At 39.9% G+C, this 21434-nt stretch overlaps 1 protein-coding gene across 1 annotated transcript in view; it reads right to left on the bottom strand.

Moving 5' to 3' along the window:
• The window catches only part of csmd3b (CUB and Sushi multiple domains 3b), a 403942-nt gene extending 390462 nt beyond the window's left edge, over window positions 1-13480 (bottom strand). Inside the window, exons 1-3 of the mRNA XM_026157423.1 lie at window positions 13448-13480; window positions 12722-12883; window positions 10068-11438 (exon numbers count right to left, since the gene is read on the bottom strand). Coding sequence (XP_026013208.1) covers window positions 10068-10317 — 250 coding nt within the window. The 5' untranslated portion in view covers window positions 10318-11438; window positions 12722-12883; window positions 13448-13480. The remainder of the gene's footprint in view (window positions 1-10067; window positions 11439-12721; window positions 12884-13447) is intronic.
• Window positions 13481-21434: the final 7954 nt, after the last annotated feature.

Below are 21434 nucleotides of genomic sequence, written 5' to 3'. Positions count from 1 at the left end.
TTGGTAAGTTGGCTGTCACTGTTTCTGCCAAGCTGACTTTTCTCTGCTTTAACCTGAGACTTTAAGAGAAACATTTTTAGACACAAATAATTGTGTTATCCTGTTATATTAACACTGTATATTAACAAGCAAGACTGATATCGTTTGCTGCCTAGATCCAAAATTACATTATTGTTTTATTATTTAGCAATAGCTGCTAGCTGCTACCTTAATGATAATTTAACAGACAGCTAATGTGGCCACTGGGTAATTGCTAATAGTTATACAGCTAACATTAGTGTGTGCACCAGTCAGGTTACAATTTAAAACTTTAATGTTGTTGAAACACAGGCTTTGGTGACCTCATGAAACTGCTTGTACATACTGGAGTGTGAAGTTGTGTTAGCTGGAGGAGGTGAAGGTGGTTGCAATTGTGTATCTAATATGATGGTAATTTTTAGTTTCCATTAGTATCTTACTACAGATTTTTTAAGAATATTATTTACATCACGACTATCTAAAATGTGATATATATAACAGTGAATTGATGAGTTAGTTAAAAAAAAGATAGAAAATTAGTTAGAAAAAGCAAGGCACAGAACCATACAGAATTAAGTACTTTAGAATTAAGTAAGTTAGAAAATTTCTAACTACAGCAGAGAAATAAATATTTCTATTATATTTTGTGACTCTAAAAGAAAAGATCACTGTGAGCAAATTAAATTCTAAATAATTCTCACTAACTTATGTTAGTTTAAGCTTTGCGTTATATTTATCAGTAACATGTTTTACACCTACAACAGTGTTCCTTGAGTAGACATGACGTATATCCAATTATTAGGACCTAACAACTAGGACAGGCCTGCTTCAGCTGAAGATATACCATAAAATAGGATGAATGATAAATTCTTAATCAAAATTGCATTCAAGTTTAATATCCTCTTACAAGGATTTTCAAGTAGATTTTGAGGCTCTTTGACAGAAAAAAAGAGCTTGATCGCCCCCACCATTTTTACCTGGAAGATCAGCAACCTACAAGCCTGTGAAGAAGACTGCAGAGCTTCTTTCTAAACAGTAATGAGCAACCATCCCACTTGTGTCTTTTCAGTTCTTCATTGTTGTGGTTGCCTGCGTCCAGACATTCAAATGTGTCCACTCCACCAAATTGACTCATTGACATAGTAGCATTTCATGGCATAAGTCTAATAAGTGCCCCAGGAAGCCTAACGATTAGCCAATCAGTGCCATCAGCGAGATTAATGCCTCTGACAACCACTGTAAGCGATGCGTTATGACAGGGGTGTTTTAAACAGCCAGTGCTTGCATGTTTTTGGTAGCTATGAGACATGACTACTGTACAACAAATGCAGGAGCATGCAAAAATATATTTTCTTTACCCTTAAAACCTTAAGACAACCAATATGTTGGCATGGCTACACATCAGTGTCAAATTAAAGTTTATTACATGTAGATTTTAGATTCTAGCAATATACACAACAACGTATAAAGTTAGTTTTTTAATAACTTAATTTAAAAAAGTAAATGTTCATTTATTGTATATCCACTACATGCACAGTGAAAACCTTTCAGGACTTTTTTGTTTTTTTTATTTTTGGTAACAGCTCATTGTAGCTCATGAAAATCAAAATCCAGTATCTTAAATTATTAGAATATTTCATTTTAAGTTTAAGCAAATTACTGTTTAAACAGTATAAAACTTGTTTCAATACATGCAACTTACATCAAGACCGCTGATTCAGCATTTGTCCAAATGATGAGGGTTAGCAACAGAAGGTCATTAATGAAAAGGGTGGCTATTCACAGAGTATTGTATTATCTAAGCATATCAATGGAAGGTTGACTAGAAAGAAAAATATTGGTGGGAAAAGGTAGACAAGCAACAAGGAAGACTGCAGCCTTGAGATGATTGCCAAAAAAGTTGATTCAAGAACTTGAAGAACTTCACAAGGAGTATACTGAGGCAGGTGTCAGTGCATCAAAAGCAGAAAAGGGGCTACAACTGTTGCATTCCTAATATCAGCCACTCCTGAGACAACATCAGAAGTTTCTCACCTGGGCTAAGGAGAAAAAGAACTGGACTGTTGCTCAGTGGCCCAAAGTCCTCTTTTCAGATGAAAGTAAATTGTGCATTTCATTTGGAAATCAAGGTCCTAGAGTCTGACAGAAAAGAGGAAAGGCATAGAATCCAAGTTGTTTGAAGTACAGTGTGAAGTTTCCACAGCCTGTGATGATTTGGTGTGCCATGTCATTGGCTGGTGTTGGTGATAGTTGGTTACTGTGTTGTATCAAGTCCAAAGTCAGAAACCTTCTACCGGGAGACTTTAGAGTTCTTCATGTTTCCATCTGCTGACAAGCTTTATGGAGATGCCGACTTTCTTTTTCAGCAGGACTTAGCAACTGCTCACAGTGCCAAAAGGACTACCAAATAGTTTGCTGACCATGTTATTACTGTGTTTGATTGGTCATCCAACTTGTCTGACCTAAATCCCACAACTATCATCAAGAGGAAGATCAGAGACACTCAATCCAAAAATACAAATGAGCTTAAAGCCATTATCAAAGCAACTTGGGCTTTAATATCACCTCAGCAGTGCTTTACTTATTGGAAAGTACTGTAGTCCAAATCAGTACTGATTATATCAACATATTAAAAAACGAATAATTTGAGATACTGAATTTCTATTCTCAATAAATATTTCACTTTACATGTCATTAATTTTTTTCACAGTATTCCATTTTTTTAAAGATACAATATTACTGATTAACAGAGAAAATTAAAATCTGCCCATCTATGGAAATTCGTTAGAGTAGATGCAATATCTGTGAAGACAGAAACAAAACGGACTATTTTTTCTTGTTGTAATTTCATGTCAGCTATTGTATGTACTTTCTACAGAGAGAACAGTCATTAAGGGAATCAGTTTCCTCCTCAAGGACTGTCTGAGAGGGGCACACTCTGGTTGTCACCAAGGACTGAACCTTTGACCGACTTTGCTGTTTATGCATCCACACGTCTATCCTTCTCCAATGCCATTTCCCATGTTCCTTCAAGCATCCATCTTTAATGAAATATGTCCTCCTACCATACCAATATTGCATGTTTCTTTACATAGATTAAAGCAGATCACACAGACACACACACACACACACACCAAGAAGGAGCACCAGCTGGATCTGAGACTGTCTGTCTTTGTTAATTTCTCATCTGCCTTTCTCGTAACGCATCAGAGTGTGTGTGTGTGTGTGCATGTGTCTACCTCCTATGCCTGCGTGTCCCTGCGTGTGTGCACTTGTGTGTTTGCAGTTACCCTTAGGGTAACACATGCTATCTCGGTGTGCCCAATATTTTTTTGTGTATTTATAAGTTCCTGTGTATGTGTGTATGCGTGCCTGCTCTAGCCTCCTCAACATGTTCATGTCATGTCTACTTCGAGTCATCTCTGAAATAATGAAGAGGCTACAGTGTGTGTGTCTGTGCCAGGTTTGTGTGGAAATCTCATATCTTCTGAACCTCCTCCGTTAATTATTAGAGAAGCAGAGATTTCTCCAATTTGATTGCCCTTTAATCGTATTTTTTTTTTCTAATTTGAAAAAAAGTAAAACTCTCAGGTAAATTAAAAACACACTTCCTAGACTATTTCTTTTGATGGTTTGTTAACATTATATTCACTGATCACTTCTATAGGAAGCTGCCATACCTTTCAGTTTAATTACAGTGAATTATGATTGAACTTGTCACACTTGTGTCAATGAGTATTCATAACAGACCTTGGAGGAAAACAGGAATTGTATATATAAAGCTGTTAAGGATCCATGAGACCTTAAAACAGCTGGAACAGCTAACCAGAGTGCAGTCTCCCTTTTTATTCCAATTTGCATGGCAAAATTATCACTTCTTTCAATTTAACAAGCCTGTTGATAGCAGAGACAGCTCAATATGTGCAATCTGACATTTTTAAAAGCATACCAGGCAGAGATCTGTAAATACATGAACAGATTTGGCTCCAGCAATTAAAAGAAAACACAAAATTTGGGTGGCAATTTGTGTTGCAGGGAATAAAACGTGTTCCCAGCTAGAAGGAAAAAAATGCAAGAGATTAACACAGCTGTACCATGTGTGTGCCCAGATAATATAATCAACACTTATAACAAATTCAAAAAGAATAGAGGTTCGGGTAGGAGGGGAAAAGGAGAAGAGAAGGTAAGATGAATGGACAAGAGAAAAGAGAAGGAAGGGGGATGAAGGAGGTAAGAGGAGAGATGCCAGATGTGGGAGATGAAAGAAAGGTGGCCATTACAAATTCAGCATGGGTGGAGGTCAGTAGGAGGATGCAGGAGGAAGGAATAATGGGTTAGCAGGAAAGGCAGGGTTTGGATGGAGAGAAAAATGCAATTGAATATGGATCAGTCAATATAGAGAAAAAATGTTCTTGGTGACCACTCAAAAAGTAGGTTTCACTAAACTGGTTTATTCAGAAGTATGCATAAGCCAGGGCAGTATAGTTTTCAGTAAATGCTACAAAATTAACTAAAAGGGACAACTAAATAATACTGCCTACAGATCTAGTTTGTTTGGTTTGTTTTTTGGCTTCAATTGGGTCACGATTTTTGGGTTCAATTCAAAATTACATCCACACGGGTGCCAAACTGTTTTCAGACAGCTATGGTGATAACATAAAAGTATGCAGGTTGTAAAGGAATCGGAGGGGAAAGAGAACAGGCGAGAGCACAATTTACATCACAAGTAGCGAAAGTGATACCTCTAACTGAAAGTTCAGTTCCCTCTAATGTTATCAAAGGTAAAATATCAAAGGTACACAAATCTCACATATGTTCATGGGTTTAGGGGTGACAGTTATCACAAGATTACATTCATGAGAAAGTAACTTGCATTATAAAAATAAACTTTCTGGGGAAATCAATGCTTCCTGTTTGACCATCAGGTATAACATAAATGAAAAAAAATCTCAAGAGAATGTTCACAACACATTTAGCACCTTAAAGCTGGGTGATATAACAGCAAAACATTGTGATACTTTGGTGTTAAAAATGGTGAAGGCCAGTGTTCCACACCCTGAAGGCACAGTGTGCATGTCAGCATTTTGTCATTTTCTCTCCCATGTTTTCTTTACCTTTGAATTGACAAGACGTGGCTGAAAGTACAAGTACCTATGTCAACTGTCAACAGCAAAAACGACGGACGTATGGAGTAATTTTCTTTCACAGTCGACAGTGACAGACAGCCAGGAGACACTACAAGTCCGTTCTTTAACACAAAAAACTTGGCAAAGCATCGGAAAAGCAGTCTAAGAGCAATGACACTCATTTGGATTCATCTTTCAGTTTGACTGGCAAACATCTCAATAGGCAAACCCAACATTTACACTAGTAATGTTAACTTACTACTACAAATGGAAAGCTGCTGCAAATCACGTGTTCGAAAAATGCAGATCTTGAAAACTACCTGCACATTTATACTACCTATACATCTTTGCACCCAGTAGAGCACAAACCTCTGCCAAGGAGATGTACGGAGTCCTACCGCCGTTTAATAAGTGAGAACTACTTCAAATTTAGAGTTAACTATGAAAGAAATCACATAAATTCAGGTGTAGATGGCAGCAGCAAAAAACACTTAATAGAACATAAATAAGAGGGTTACTGGGCATGAAATAAAGCAAACATAAATGGCAATGACAGCACGTCTGGCACTTCAGGGTAATAAAAAAACCAAGTGAGGATTATTAGCCTGCACACAAGTGCATTAAAGTAGACTGGGTACAAATGACTCTCTACCTGCTTGGTGGAGGTCTACACTCTACTGAGCACATTTTCTTTTTTCATTTTGTCAAACTAGATTCCCACAGGATCGTTAACAAAAACTGGATCTTGGATGTTTTAATTATTAAAACTGAAACATTTCAAGCTCCGCGTCACTTACTTTTCTTGGTGCTTTAGGTTTAGTCATGTTTCAAAATAGGCACTGAAATATTTCTATAGGTAAGGCTCAAACAGATGAAGAAACAATAAGCACAACAGTTTAAAAAAGGTGGTTAGAAGTAGTAAAGGACACAAAAGACACCAGCACAAAGGTTGAGAATGATCAAGATTAAACAGTAGGAAAGGGTGAGATAAGAAGTGGGACAATCTGAGCCCAGGTTTTTGTTAAAGAAACCAAAATTGGTAATTGCCTTACATGCTTACCGTTGAACCTCGCCTCATCTTCTCCTTTCTCTGTCTCTGCAAGCCAAAACTATTTATACGATCAAGAGGCTGACTCTACGACAGACACATCTTCCTCCCTGAGAAACCAGCCATGAGCCACAGGATTAAATGTGTGTTAGAAAGTCTTTGCTGTGTGAGTATGCTGCTCTGGCTCATTATGAACACAGTGTTCTAATAGTCCAAATGTACAATGTGTCTAGCAGAGACAAAAAGTTCCCTCTGTGAGTTTCAGCAATAAGACATAGTATCAATTGTAGATAGAATATCAAGTGATTTTTGCCCCCTAACTAACACAGATAAATGATCAGTTGGGGCATATTAATAGACAACATCAATCAATGACTTATAATCAGCATCAGGGTTGTGGACTGCTCCAATCATTCTTTGATATGCAGAGATGAGCTGTAAAGCCTGGGTGGTGGACCGTTTCCCCGTGCCTTAGAGCCTTTGCAATTTAACACTGATGACCAGCATTAAATTACTAGATGCTACCAGAGGATGTCTGATAAATTTCAATTTCTTCATGTTGCAAGAACAAAGTACTACATGGCTAATCAATATAAATTAAATTAGCTATTTTTAGCCTTATGGGTTAATTGCATGGTCACATGCCTGATTCTAGCTGTCAGCAGAAACAGTATGTAATTCTACACCCTACTGATGACTGGAAGACAATGACCCGACTATCTAATTGATAATTGGTCGTATTCAACTAGTCAGCGTTGGTCCTTTAAATTGGGTGCTGATGAGATCTATAGTGTCATTAAAAAAATCTCTAAGGTTATATCTCTGGTGGCACTGCTGAAAAACAGCTCAAATCCATATTTGCTGCGCACATGCAGGTTGAGAGGTTGGACACAGCTCTCGTTTTGATTCTGACAAGTTGAATGTAGCCCAGATTACATTTAGGTCTGGGAGACGGTGAAAAATGTGTGTGGGTTTTTCCTTGCGTGCATGTGCACATGTGCAATTTAGTATGTTTGGTGAGTAAATTAAGCCTCTGGAGCCACAGGACAAATCTGACAGATGAAATGAAGAGAGGGAGCCTAGAGGAGAGCTGAGAGCACAGAAGAAATGCTGAGCGGAGGAGAGAAAAATAGAGGAGCAGGCGACAGGAGAAGGGGTGAGAGGAGAGGTAGAGATGAGCTGAGGAGAGCAGAGCAGCAGGGAGGAGGAGGAGAGCTGAACAGATGAAACGGAGAAAGGACAAGTGGCGAGAAGAAGAGCAGAGTACGAGTACAGCAATTTTTTCAAGATATACTGTTAAGAAAAACTTAATTTTAAACATAACGAAAGAGTAGCACTTTTATAATCACCTCTCAGATACACAGAGTCCAAAGAAATTAGGAGTATTGAAACCTTTCATCAGCTCTCTCCATGAATGACCTCTTTAAAGTCCTTTCATTGCACAAAGACTTTGAGGAACACCGACTCCTCAATTAAAGTCCCGCATCATGACAAAAGATGCTACTTCTCCAGAAATGGTACTGTATCTTTGTGTCAAATGTGTTAAGCAAGTTGAGAAATTAATGTTTTTGTCCACTGGCTACAGCAGCGTGTGAATCCATTACCGCCTTGTTCATTACTTTACCTTCCAGATTGCTTTTTAGAACAGAATTGCAGGTCCATACAATGATTGGTTACCTGCCAATAGCCAGTGGAGTAGACTAATTTGCCAGCCACAGCCAAAATGTAACAGCGTTTGGCTGGTGGCTGCTTTTAATTTTCCAGCTTCTTTTTAAAGCCTTGGTCCTGAAAATGTCAGCATGGATCAAGGGGACATTTAATTACACATTTATTTACTTTTTATTCCAGCCTCTGTACGTTTAAAGAAGGCTTTATTTGCCCGCTTACTTTGCCAGCTTCTATACCTTTGACATTCGATTGATCCTAATAAGAATTAGCATTTCTCTAAAGATACTCTTTAGACTGCTTTAAATAAAACAGCTATCCCAAGAAGTATTTTTAAAAATATCTGCTGCTATGAGGTCTATCACAGGCTTGACAGCTGCGAGGAGATCAGTGCCAGGATCTGTGCCCCCGAGGGTTTAAAATTAGATCTTCTGCGCCTGAGGAAATCCTACCTTTCTTGCCTTTGTTCAGTTGGCACCCTACAAATCACAATCCCTCATCTGTCCATCAAAGTGAACCATAACAAAAAAAAAGTATTTTTGAAATCGGCAACAAAAAAAGTCTGGAGTTTCCTGGGTGTTATTTTTTTTAGCGTTAAACTACAACACTGCATGCTGTGATGGTGCAAAACCGCACGTCTAGACTGTCCCTGTGTCGATTCGCTTAATCGCTGTAGAAATCCATAGTATTTCTGTTCAGTCAGCCTACACACAATCTCCCCGCACTGGAGGATGATACAGACTTTGCAATGACAATGACAAACGGTTCTCAGTAGCTTCCACTGGAGCTGGATTTTTGAGGTTTCCTTTTCCTTCTTGTGCAATTTTCAGGCTTAGTCTATCCCCTTATGAAGCCATATTTTCTTATGAAACTACCTTGGCTGGGTGTTATCAGAAGCCCATAGAAGGGGCAGGCTCAGTTAGAAACCTGGTCCTGCTCGAGTCTCTAAACTTGTTCTGTCTTCTTCCTATCGTGTTATTTCTCCCTCTCTCTGTCACTCAGCTCACCTCCCTCTTCCCACATCCCTACTTCCTCTACTTCTTCTCTATCCATCTTTTCCCTCTTCTACACCATCCTTTCCTCTAGATGCGATGATTAAGACTCGGTTACTCTAAACACCACAAAAGCCTCACCTGACGCAGCAGTGACTGCGTTTGCCTGGGTGTGTGAGCTCACTCAAATGTGCGCGTTCATACGACATTTTTGAAAAGGATCAGAAAGACAGGACTAAAAATGGAAAGCAGGGAAAGACAGACAAAGAAGGCAGGAGAGGGGGTGCCACGCTGTGAATATTTTAACATTTTATTTCACTCAAGAAAGGAAAGAGTGGGAGCAAGTGAAACAAGGAGGAGAGAGGGAGGGGGAAGAGAAAGAGCAAGGACAAGGACAGAAAGTGTCTAAGATAGAAAAGAAAAAGAGGTGGTGGGGGGGACACCAGAATTATATAACATCTTTTGACTGAAATGCAGTTTCAGAAAAAAAAAGAAGAAGAAGAAGAAGAAGAAGAAATGGTCATGGTGGAGGAGGTTTGGGAATAAAATGCTGTGTAAGGCTTGGGCCTCATCACTAGAAGCAACTCACGTTCACACTCATGCACACACACACACAGACAAACACACTCCCGCACACACTTTGGTATAAGCAACTCACGTTCGCTGCCACAGCCCAAGAGCTACCGCAAGAATATTTATTGGCTACCAGCTCAATGGCTGTATTGAAGAGAAGGATGAGAGAGAGAGAGAGAGAGAGAGAGAGAGAGAGAGAGAGAGCAAACTGAAGCAACCAGAAAACGAGGAAAGAGGGAGAGAAGCTGTTGCCTGTTCCACTCATCTCTCCCTCTTTCCCTTCATCCTACCTGTATGCCAATTCCCTTTTCTCTGCTTTGCCCCGCAACACACCATACATCCACGCATACATCCCCAACCCCTTCTCACTCACACTCTTGCACTGACACCTCGCAGACATCCTCGCGCGCACGCAGACACCTCTCGCACACTAGCAGAAGCACACCCACACTTTCCTCTTTACAAACGCGCGCGCGCTTGACTGCATCAGTAAAGAAAAAGAAGAAAAAATTAAAAGAAGAAGAAGAAAAAAATGTACTGCCGGCCATTCTCACTCAAACCGTGTGACTGCGTGTGGGTTCGCTTATTAACTGTCTGTGTATGCGCGCGTGTGTCTGTGTGTTTGCGGGTGTCGCATCCCCTTACCTTGGGCGCGCGATGAGAGCGAGCAGAGAACGAGACTCCACAGAAAACAGCGCATCGCCGTCATTCCTCCGTCCCTCATCCTCTCGTTCGTCCCCCTCATCCTCCTCTTCGTCGTCACCCTCTTCATCCTCCTCGTAGCCGACGAGAGGTGCGTGAGACAGCGTTCCGTGCCGCTATTAGTAATATTATTAGCATCAATACATCTTCCGTGAGCCGAGCTCGAGCCCTCTAAGCTCTCACCGGGCCGCATGCTGCTTCACATCCAGAAAACGGAGGGAGAGAGAGAGTGGGAGAGATAGAGAGAGAAAGAGAGAGGGGGAGAGAAACCGGAGACGCGTGCGTTTTCTTTGCCGCCTCCTTCTAACATAGACTAGATAAATCCTTCATATCCGAAAAAAAAAATCTAATAAATTCAGTCAACATCCACCGAGGGAGAGAAAAAAAAAGCCCAGAGAAGCAGAGGGGTGGAAGGGACGGGCGCACAGGTTGCCTCTCTGTCTTTAAATCCACTCTCCGCTAGGTTTTAGCGGTGCTTGTCGTCAGTACCTCTCTATTCCGTCCCGTTCCATTGCAGAAAAGTGATAGAGAGGGAGGGAGAGCTTCAAATCCACACTTCCCCTCAGCTGCATCTCCTCTTCAGTCGGAAAATATTAGGCTCTGTGGCGTTTTCCCTTCTTATATGCCTCTCCTCCTGTGCTCTTATGTATACTGCGCGTTCCCTCTTTTTCTGTCTTTTAAAAAATATGTATATCCCCTTGACTTTTTTTTCTTACCGCTGAATATCTCAAAAATGAACAGGGATATCTGTTTTTAATAGGGTATCTGTTCGGAAAATCTTCCTCTCTTCCGTGCGTGTGTCAAAGCTTCTTTTTCTTTCCCTTCTCTGCACCTCCTTTCGCTTTCTTTCTATCTTTCTTAATTTCGTTCTTTCTTCACAAACAATTGCGCTGAAAAAAAAATGTACCTTTACCTCCCCAAATAAGAGAAATTGATCTCACCGTTTCTCATTCATTCGACTTCTTTTCAAAAAAGCGTCACAGTCACTGCGTCTCATTATCCTCACCAAACAAGTCAAACCAGAGCTCGCTCGTGATGTTGAGCCAGTCCTTAAGTTCTCTTGGGAAAACCAAACGAGGAAAGGATAGTGAAAATCCCTCTTGTCAGAACCCCTAGGAGACGTGCATCGTTCCCTCTGCTCGGTGTGCTGTGGTCTTCTCTCCTGGTGTACTGGTTGGTGCGTCTCTTCCCTCTGCGCTGATACAGGGATGCTGCTTTCAAGAGCTCATCGTAAGCTCCCGCTTCTATTCACGTGGGTTTGGTCGGAAATAATAGCCTAAAATTGACTCGGTGTCACTCTTTGCCACTGCAGCTCTGTAAAAAGGACAGTGTTCATTGGTTTACACCGGTGTCAGGGAATGGTTTCTTACCAAAACTGAACGTCTAGTCAAAATTTATTATAAACGGGGGAAAAAATAACAAATACTCAAAAGGTACATCTTAAAGCAAATGGTAATTAAACTCATAATTAGTAACATGGGCCAACTAATGATCAACTAACAGTCATCACTCAATTACTCCATTTGTCTTTTGAAATAAAATCAATACAAGGAGGAAAACGTGGGAATTTGGCAGTAAATGGTAGACAGAAATGTTTGAGTGTATCTAATGCCGACTGAAGTGCACTGCTGATCCCTTGAAGGCATCTAAAATACTTTAAGCTAATGCTTTGAATATGTTTAGAGGCAATGCCCTATTTTGGTATATTTGCAGAGCTCCTTGCCTCCACTTTATATTAACAAAGTCCACAGGGGAAATGTGTAAATGCACCAAGTCATTACCAAAGAATGATAACCTCATAATAGTTTGCAAGTGGGTATAAATAGCATGCCACTTCAGGCACATTTAGCTTACCACATCTATGCAGTAAATGTATCTTTTTTTTGTTTTTCCTCCCCCCAAAAGGGTAGGAAAGAAGGGTAAGAAATAATGGACTAAATACAAAGTAACATGGAGGCAAGGCCAAGAGGTTACAATGACTAAACACCCAACAGGTCAGGTCCCTCCAGTGTGCAGTTTTGGAGTTTATGTATTGATTTATTTAGATTCATTTCTTGCTTTTTTATATGCTGAAGGGAAACAATTGGCATAGGAAAAAACACATCACTGTGTCATGACTTTTATCTGTTAAAGCCTGGATTAAAATCAGAAATGTCCAAAAAAGAAAAAAAGTCTATATATGGTTCTATGATTTTTGTTACAGCCTTATGTTCATACTTAGCAGGCTTAAAGAGGCTATGTGGGTGGATGAAGACCTTGATGAGCCAATGCTGCTTGCTCCATTGACGCCGAATCCAAATAATCTTTAAGCCTGGTGTCTATATTAAAAGAATCCAATTTCTCCACCTTCCAATTAACAAGCATTGTCCATTTCACTGAAAGGAAGGTTAATCCCATTGAGTGTCGTTAACCCACTGTTGGACATAATGGGGAATTTAGAATGAATATTTCTGCAAAAAGTTCATTTTCATTAGTCTTTGTTAGGTTAAATTCCCATCTGTGCATTTCTGGGTTTTTCAGTTTCATGTAATGGTTTGATTTAAGACAAGATACCAACCTGATTATTTCCGTAAGGAATTATAATATTTCCAACTTACTCACAGCAAGAAGGTCCTGGGTTAAAATCCAGGTATCCAGGCATGTCTGTGTGGAATTTGTATATTCTTGCAAGGGTCCACAGTGGGTACTTCAGGTTGCCCCAGTAGTCAAATCCATAGTGTTTGGTTAAGTGGTGACAGCTGTGACAGGCATCTGCAACCCTGAATTGCACAGAGAGAAGAAAATGGATAATTATGCATTGTTTTTCTTTAAACAGTTTGTGTTGTCACTTTTGATATCACAACTTTCCAGCAATCCTCAAAATTTCTTGGATTAAACTTTTGTGTCTTTATTCAGTTGAAATTTGCAGGCAGCACAAAAAGAGAAGAAGAGTATATGTTGGCTTGTTGTCCACTCTTGTTAGTCAACATTCACTGTGTAACAAATCCCAATGGTCAAATTGTTGTTGATGCCAAACTAACAAAAAGTCTACATTTAAAATGTGCTACAAATATTCAAATGTACAAAACATTTGTGCAAACAAGTTGGGAAATTGATACTGGCTTCATTAAATGAATTCTGTCAGCCAATTATCCAGCTTAAAAGTTTGTGCAAGTTGATTTGTATTCAAAACACAAACAAAGAGACAGAAAATTGTATACTGGCATCAGTGATTCTACACTAAATCATGACATCTGATGTAAAAGTTGTTCTAAAATTGATTTTAACGACCAAGTGTACTCTGTGGCTATCCATTTTTCACGTACATCCATTTTTTTATTCACCCTTTAGAGGAAGGAATCTCCAATCACCCGTTACCTCATGGTTTCCCTTCAAGGTTAAGTTGTATTCAGACTTGAGATTTCTGTGAGATCTAGTTCTTGAAGCCATACCAGCTGACATAATTTGAGCTTGTAGCTGAAGTTTTTTGAATGGTTGAGTGTAGCTGTATGTACTGTAGATGGGGTTACTTACTTAGATAACTACCAAAAATGAAATGTTAATCACACCATTCTTTACAATATAAAGTATCAATGAAAAACAACACTAGAAGTTGCTGAATATGAGCAGTAAAAGCTACCAAACCCAATCTCCAATCCACAGTTCTGTTTTCTGTTAACTTTTGTGTCAGTTAGTCTTCTGACATACTCCTTATCTTAAAATTTCTTTTCCTTATCTTCATTTTTTATGTTGTTTATCTTTATCTGATAATCAAATGTTATTAGATCCAGTAAAACTTAGTTGCAACAACTCCAAGCTGAGATGTGCACACACACATCCAATCCAGGGCTCAAAAAGTCTTTCAAAGCATCTAACTGTAAAAACAATTATCCTTTGCCAGACAATATTTAACACTTACACTTCCTAGATGGCACTACTCTTAAAATATATAAAATATAAATAAATTTAGTTCATTAAGTGTTATTATATAGAGGCTCAAGTGCTAATATGCTACCCCCATTTGGGAAGCCATAATTTTTGGTCTGTTTTACTCCCATGTCATTAGTAGAGACCATCTTGCAATGGGTTTATGTTAGTCACGACTACTACATCTGTCTGTCAATAGGGAGTTAAAACAAGCATGTGGGACGTGCACTTCTGTCACCACTTACTCAGTACAACAGTGTTAGACCACACCCATCTTCAAACTCAGCCTTCATTGTAATCTAAACTACTTTTCTGTAAGTTAATCCTGCCATGATCATATCTGTGCATTGCAATCCTGCAGTATATCCACCCATCTACGTGGGATTCATTCCTGCTACGGTTGGTGTTTGGCACAAACACATACACACACAAATAGAAAAAAAAAAACAATACAAGCCATTCTCTCTCAGTAGGTAATTAATAGTATTAAATTAGTAACGGTGCTTTTGATTTCCTGATCATTGATTCTCAGTTTGAGTGCAGCTCTGGTGTAATTTACAGCATCTGAGTGTGCGGAGAAGAGGCGAGTAAACGGGGCATGTGTGCTTTTCTGTTCTGAAATGATTTTAAGAAACGTTTATGTGGTGGAGGAATATCCAACACTGGTGAAATTGTGTACATGCATCTATGTGAGAGTTAGCAGGAATATGTGACAGCGAACTGGCTTGCATGCCTGAATGTATGTGTGTGTTTGTGAAACCTGCTCCCAAATGCTCCCTTGAAGCACTCTTCTGCCATCTACAGGCACCTTCTCTCCCCCTTCTTCTCTCTCACTTTCTCCCAAACAAAAACTTGTGTTAATCATTTTGGCATCATTTCAATATTCAGTGCAAAACTGCTGTTTCTTGGAGTCTGCGTGCGTATCTAGTCCATATGCATGTACATGGATGTCTTGAATCCTCCGTGTGCACAATTTCTGGGCCCTACATTAGCTGTCTGTTGCTTTCAGAAATCAATAAGGCAAGCGTGAGGTTCATGTCTGGAGAGAGAAAGAGAGAAAGGAGAGTAGAATGGAAGTAAGAGTGGGATGTAAAAAGGGAGAGAATGGAGGGAAAGGTGTTAGGTGGGAGATATGTAGGGGTGTGAAAAGGAGAGGAGCAGAAGGCAAGAATGCACTAAAAGATGCAAAGAGGAAAAAGAAGGCTGTACAACAAAAGAAGAGCCAAAAGGAGCAGAGGAGAAGAAATGAGAAAAGGAAAGTGGGTGAAAAGGCAAAAAGGAAGAAGACAGGAAGGAAAGACAAAAAAATTATGGTAAAAAACACTCAGGTTAGAGAAATGCAGATAAAGTCCAGGGAAGGAGGGAGACAAGAGGGGGATGGAAGGAGGTCCTGTGGCTAACGAATAAAATGGGTTGGTGGGGGGGGGGGGGGGGGGGGTCATGGAGGGGGAGAATGCTAGAGAGACTTTCATGAGTAATTCACTATTCACAGTGGTTCTTTGCAATTGCCCCAAAAACTAGACATACACAGCAGACAGATGTAATGTATTCCAGCATGTCCTAGAAACCCAAGAAACTAAGATTCACTTTACATACTTTCCTTATTCTGCTGCATACTAAGCTTCATCCAGAAGAGCTTATATATTGCGAGCAGGTAGAGGCATCACTGTCTTGTTCAAAGCAACGTTGTTGACAGACCTGAACCTGATTTATCTCTGTAGGCTTTCCTACAGAGTGGTACCAATGGTTCAAATGATATGGCATATATCACTGCTGCATTTCAAAATCCTATTTGTTTGTATCCATTACTTTGCTATTGTTGTGAACAGTCAAAGTTTGTTTTTGATGATTAGAGGCGACACATCCAGTCTATTTGGATCCAGAAGCCAACAGCTGGCATCAGATTATATCAATTGTCAATTTTCTTCTCTGTTTACAGGCCTTATTATGGGAATTGTGAATAGGACAATGGAACATCCTAGGTTGTTTTTTTTTAAACGGCCCTTTTTATACAAATTATGTTGTATTGTGTTTGTCATGTCTGAATTATCCTGAAGCAATAGCGCATAGAAGCAAGTAAAGCTGAAAAAAAAGGCAATTCATTAGTAACCTGGGAGAGACCACACCACTGTCCTTCTGTTCTCATGGAATAATCATTTTCAAACTCACATACATGGCCCAAACTCTGCATTTTGACTATATTCTAACTGTTTGTGTCTCTCATTTTTACAGTAAAGCAAAGTGTCAGCGTGGTATACGGCTGTTCCATGCTGTAAAAGTGTACTCAATATGGTCATTCAGAAAATCACTAAACTTCAAGTGTCAGGTTATACAAATTATTTTAGCCTGAGCACAGATTCAGCAATAATTTGCTATTTCAAAGATCAATTGTCCTTTTAACAGTAAAGTATTAAAGCCAACAGATGAGCGGTAAACAACACCGAGTTCCCTATTACCAGATCCTTTCATCTGTACATTCACACAGGTGTTGAAAAATCATCTTTGTTTATTTGTCTTTTCTATTCATTGACCCTACCCAAGAGACGGATAAACTGTATAATGACTAGACTGAGCCTGACAGTCATGTAGCAGTGACAGGTTTGATTTAAATCTCTTTAATATGGAGAGGAATCTCACTGAATGTAATTGATATGCTCAAGAACAGCAGGACGCCCCGGTGCTAGGAGCATTACGCTGCCAGATGTGCATTCTGACTATTTGACTTGAGCCCTTGCGGGACTAGCAAAAACCGGTCATGTCAGTAAATGAGCAGACGGCTTAACTGCAAATGTGGGACATAGGAATCCCATATGTAAGGAATCTTGTGAAGAAAAGCATCCAAGCAAAACAAAAGGATGGATTTATTTATTTATTTTTGTCACTGGAGCATGATCCCTCAATGGGACATGCGCTAATGAGGTAATTGACTAACGAGATATCCAATCAGGAGCCACAGTGCCGGAGGGCGGGAAGGCGGCTGCTGTCGACATGATCGAGTTATTCCCGTTTTGCAAACACACACACACACACATGCACAGTTATGCAGGCAATAATGCCCACACACCCCACAACAGAGAGAATATTTGTTCATCACCAGCTGCCTGTATACAAGCAATGTTGCTCGTGGGGTGTGTATGGAGGGAGACAGATTGTATGAGAGTGTGTGAATGTGTGTGTGTGTGTGCGTGTCTGTCTGTGTGCAACGGGGTAGTGTACAACAAGAAGCAGCATCATTGACTTTACAACAAGGTGCCAGTGGCTATTGCAAGCACACACACACACACACACACACACACACACACACACACACACACACACATACAAACACCAGGTTTTGGCTCTGATTAGTTTCACACATGGCAGACAATATCAAGAGTGTTACCCCTGGTTATTGGGAGGACAGATACAGAGGCCATCTGATTGAAAAAAGTAAGCGGGGAGGAATAGTGTTACTGTCAGTGTTTAGCAGAAACCTCGTACAGTGGGGCAAAAAAGTATTTAGTCAGCCATCGATTGTGCAAGTTCCCCCACTTAAAATGATGACAGAGGTCAGTAATTTGCACCAGAAGTACACTTCAACTGTGAGAGACAGAATGTGAAAAAAAATCCATGAATTCACATGGTAGGATTTGTAAAGAATTTATTCGTAAATCAGGGTGGAAAATAAGTATTTGGTCAATAACAAAATACAACTCAATACTTTGTAACATAACCTTTGTTGGCAATAACAGAGATCAAACGTTTACTATAGGTCTTTACCAGGTTTGCACACACAGTAGCTGGTATTTTGGCCCATTCCTCCATGCAGATCTTCTCGAGAGCAGTGATGTTTTGGGGCTGTCGCCGAGCAACACGGACTTTCAACTCCCGCCACAGATTTTCTATGGGGTTGAGGTCTGGAGACTGGCTAGGCCACTCCAGGACTTTCAAATGCTTCTTACGGAGCCACTCCTTTGTTGCCCGGGCGGTGTGTTTTGGATCATTGTCATGTTGGAAGACCCAGCCTCGTTTCATCTTCAAAGTTCTCACTGATGGAAGGAGGTTTTGGCTCAAAATCTCACGATACATGGCCCCATTCATTCTGTCCTTAACACGGATCAGTCGTCCTGTCCCCTTGGCAGAAAAACAGCCCCATAGCATGATGTTTCCACCCCCATGCTTCACAGTAGGTATGGTGTTCTTGGGATGCAACTCAGTATTCTTCTTCCTCCAAACACGACGAGTTGAGTTTATACCAAAAAGTTCTACTTTGGTTTCATCTGACCACATGACATTCTCCCAATCCTCTGCTGTATCATCCATGTGCTCTCTGGCAAACTTCAGACGGGCCTGGACATGCACTGGCTTCAGCAGCGGAACACGTCTGGCACTGCGGGATTTGATTCCCTGCCGTTGTAGTGTGTTACTGATGGTGACCTTTGTTACTTTGGTCCCAGCTCTCTGCAGGTCATTCACCAGGTCCCCCCGTGTGGTTCTGGGATCTTTGCTCACCGTTCTCATGATCATTTTGACCCCACGGGATGAGATCTTGCGTGGAGCCCCAGATCGAGGGAGATTATCAGTGGTCTTGTATGTCTTCCATTTTCTGATGATTGCTCCCACAGTTGATTTTTTCACACCAAGCTGCTTGCCTATTGTAGATTCACTCTTCCCAGTCTGGTGCAGGTCTACAATACTTTTCCTGGTGTCCTTCGAAAGCTCTTTGGTCTTGGCCATGGCGGAGTTTGGAGTCTGACTGTTTGAGGCTGTGGACAGGTGTCTTTTATACAGATGATGAGTTCAAACAGGTGCCATTGATACAGGTAACGAGTGGGGGACAGAAAAGCTTCTTACAGAAGACGTTACAGGTCTGTGAGAGCCAGAGATTTTCCTTGTTTGAGGTGACCAAATACTTATTTTCCACCCTGATTTACGAATAAATTCTTTACAAATCCTACCATGTGAATTCATGGATTTTTTTTTCACATTCTGTCTCTCACAGTTGAAGTGTACCTCTGGTGCAAATTACTGACCTCTGTCATCATTTTAAGTGGGGGAACTTGCACAATCGGTGGCTGACTAAATACTTTTTTGCCCCACTGTATGTGCAACATTCAGTCACTGTTCGTATGAGGTTTCACAGACACCCTGACATTTTGTTTATTGTGTTCACGCAGAGTTGAAGGCTATCACAATGCTTTGTTTGCTGAGTAAGTCCAGTGACTAGAGTATAGATATAAATACCACCCAGTTTCTTTTTATTCTTAAAAACTTGACTTTGGTCATTTCACAACAGTTCACCCACCCACATGTAAAGTGGCATCCTTGGATGTGAAAACAGAAATTGAGTAAAACATATGGCTGCTGCACAAAAGCATTGTTTTGTTTAGGCATTCAAGCATTTTCAATACATTAGAGACAGTGTACATTCTTACATAAAAAGGAAGCTACCTATAGAATTTAAACATAGCCTGGATATAAAAGATGGACAGAGCCACTTCCTGTTCAATAGCTTCTTTCTGATCATAATTTTTGACCCAATTTTGAGTTTTTGAAAGCAGACGTGACTCACACTTTGTTTTTTTATTCAAATGGTGGCTTTCTTCATTTCTATTGTAATCTCTCTCTACGCCTCATATTTAGACTTCCAGTGAATGGGTAACAATTTAAAGATAAACACTTGGAATCAACTCCAGATCATTTATCTGCTTAATTTGTCATGAAATACTGAGGGAGCAGGTGTTGTGTGACTATTACGCTGTCCAATTACTTCTGAGCCTGTGAAAATGAGGGACTGTGTTTAAAAAATGGTTATAATTGTAAAATAGTGTACAAAGCCAACGTGTGAAAAATTGTGTTATTATCCAAGTACTTTTTTCTGCGGTTGTAAGACTTGAAAATAGTGACTGAGATCATAAATTCATCATTAAACTTTTTGTTAATATAATTTTTTATATATAATAAGTATATTATGTTCATATAGCCTGGTATGCAATCAGACTTATTTTTGCAACCAGGGTAGATGCCCTCTGCTGGCCATTAGAAAGAATGCAGGTTTAAGGCACATGAGCGTCACGTTTCACTTTGCCCATCTTTTCTATACAGTCTATGATTTTACCCCATGGTAAAAATGTTCTTTTGCTCTGAGAGATAACACCCACTTTACTGCTGTTTATGCACACTGGCATCTCCGTCAAGCAGCATTTATCTTTAAGTCTTTCAGCTGATAAAACAAAACTTTAAACGAGTCTGAGAGCAATCCTCTTAGTATTATTGCGCCCTGAAATAAGATATTGAAATGCCGTCTGGTTTTTAAGGGGTGTACTGGACATGGCCCTCAGCCACCGGCTCCCATTACTTTCAGATGGCAGTGATTTGGATGAAATCTACTGCACTCAACTGAGCCGTGTGTGTCTATGTGTTTGTGTGTATTCTCTAATAAAGCAGTGATAGATTGTGGTCTGGAGCCATTTTGAGTGAGATGGACTGAATCTAAGTATTGTAGTGCCTGCTTTTATACTCCCTCTTTCAATCTGTATCTACCTCTCTGTGTCTCTCTCTCACACACACACACACACACACACACACTACTTTACCCTTTCTTCAGTCTCACACACTGCCTGCAGGAAAGGAGAAATCTTCTGAAGTGGTTATTTATCTACATCTCATTCCCTCTTTTCACAACGTCTTTCCTCTCTACACTATCAGAGCAGGACACAACCACATCCTCAATCACAGAAACTTGCACACACAGGCAGGGCATTTTAGAGTTGTAAATCCAGCACCAACCGAGAAGCTGTCACTAGCCACACCAGATAAATAAGGAGCAATTGGGAGTGTGCGCGCGTGTGTCACTATGCAAACTGTGTGTGTGTGTTTGGGATGAGAAAAATTGAATTTACAGCTTTCAGTCTAATGAAGTAAACAATGAGGTCACATTTAGAAACATCATCAAAAGAGAGAAAGTGGAGTACAGTGGTTTTCAGACCTGTCAAAAAAAAAAAATGCATTCATCCAATCTTTCTGTTTATCTCCATTAAAATTGCCTCAATTGAATTAAAAACTGTTAGAAGAAGAAAAAAAAAGAAAATTTTCCTTAATGATATTATTTTTTAAACAAATTAAACTTTGATTTTATGTATTTCAGCTGCGTTTAATCATATTTATTGAGGGTTTGCAGCAAAGTTTGGTGTAAAGCACATATAGAAGAGTCTACATGTTCAGATGTATTGATGAGTTTCCATTAAATGATTCTTCATTTTTCACATTGCAGTGATTTTGAAAGTAGGCACTGTACACATTAAAAGTTTAGGGAGCCTGTTCTGGAGTTAGACAAGAGGTGTAAGTGACTCAGCTTCAGACTTGCAGTTGTATCAGAAATTGGAGGAGCTTTTAAACGTGTAGGAGTGGATAGAAAGGCTCAGT

This window comes from Astatotilapia calliptera, chromosome 22 (genome assembly GCF_900246225.1).
Source record: "Astatotilapia calliptera chromosome 22, fAstCal1.2, whole genome shotgun sequence".
NCBI lineage: Eukaryota > Metazoa > Chordata > Actinopteri > Cichliformes > Cichlidae > Astatotilapia > Astatotilapia calliptera.
The sequence above is the reverse complement of the archived record's forward strand: the minus strand, read 5'-3'. Positions and strand labels throughout refer to the sequence as shown.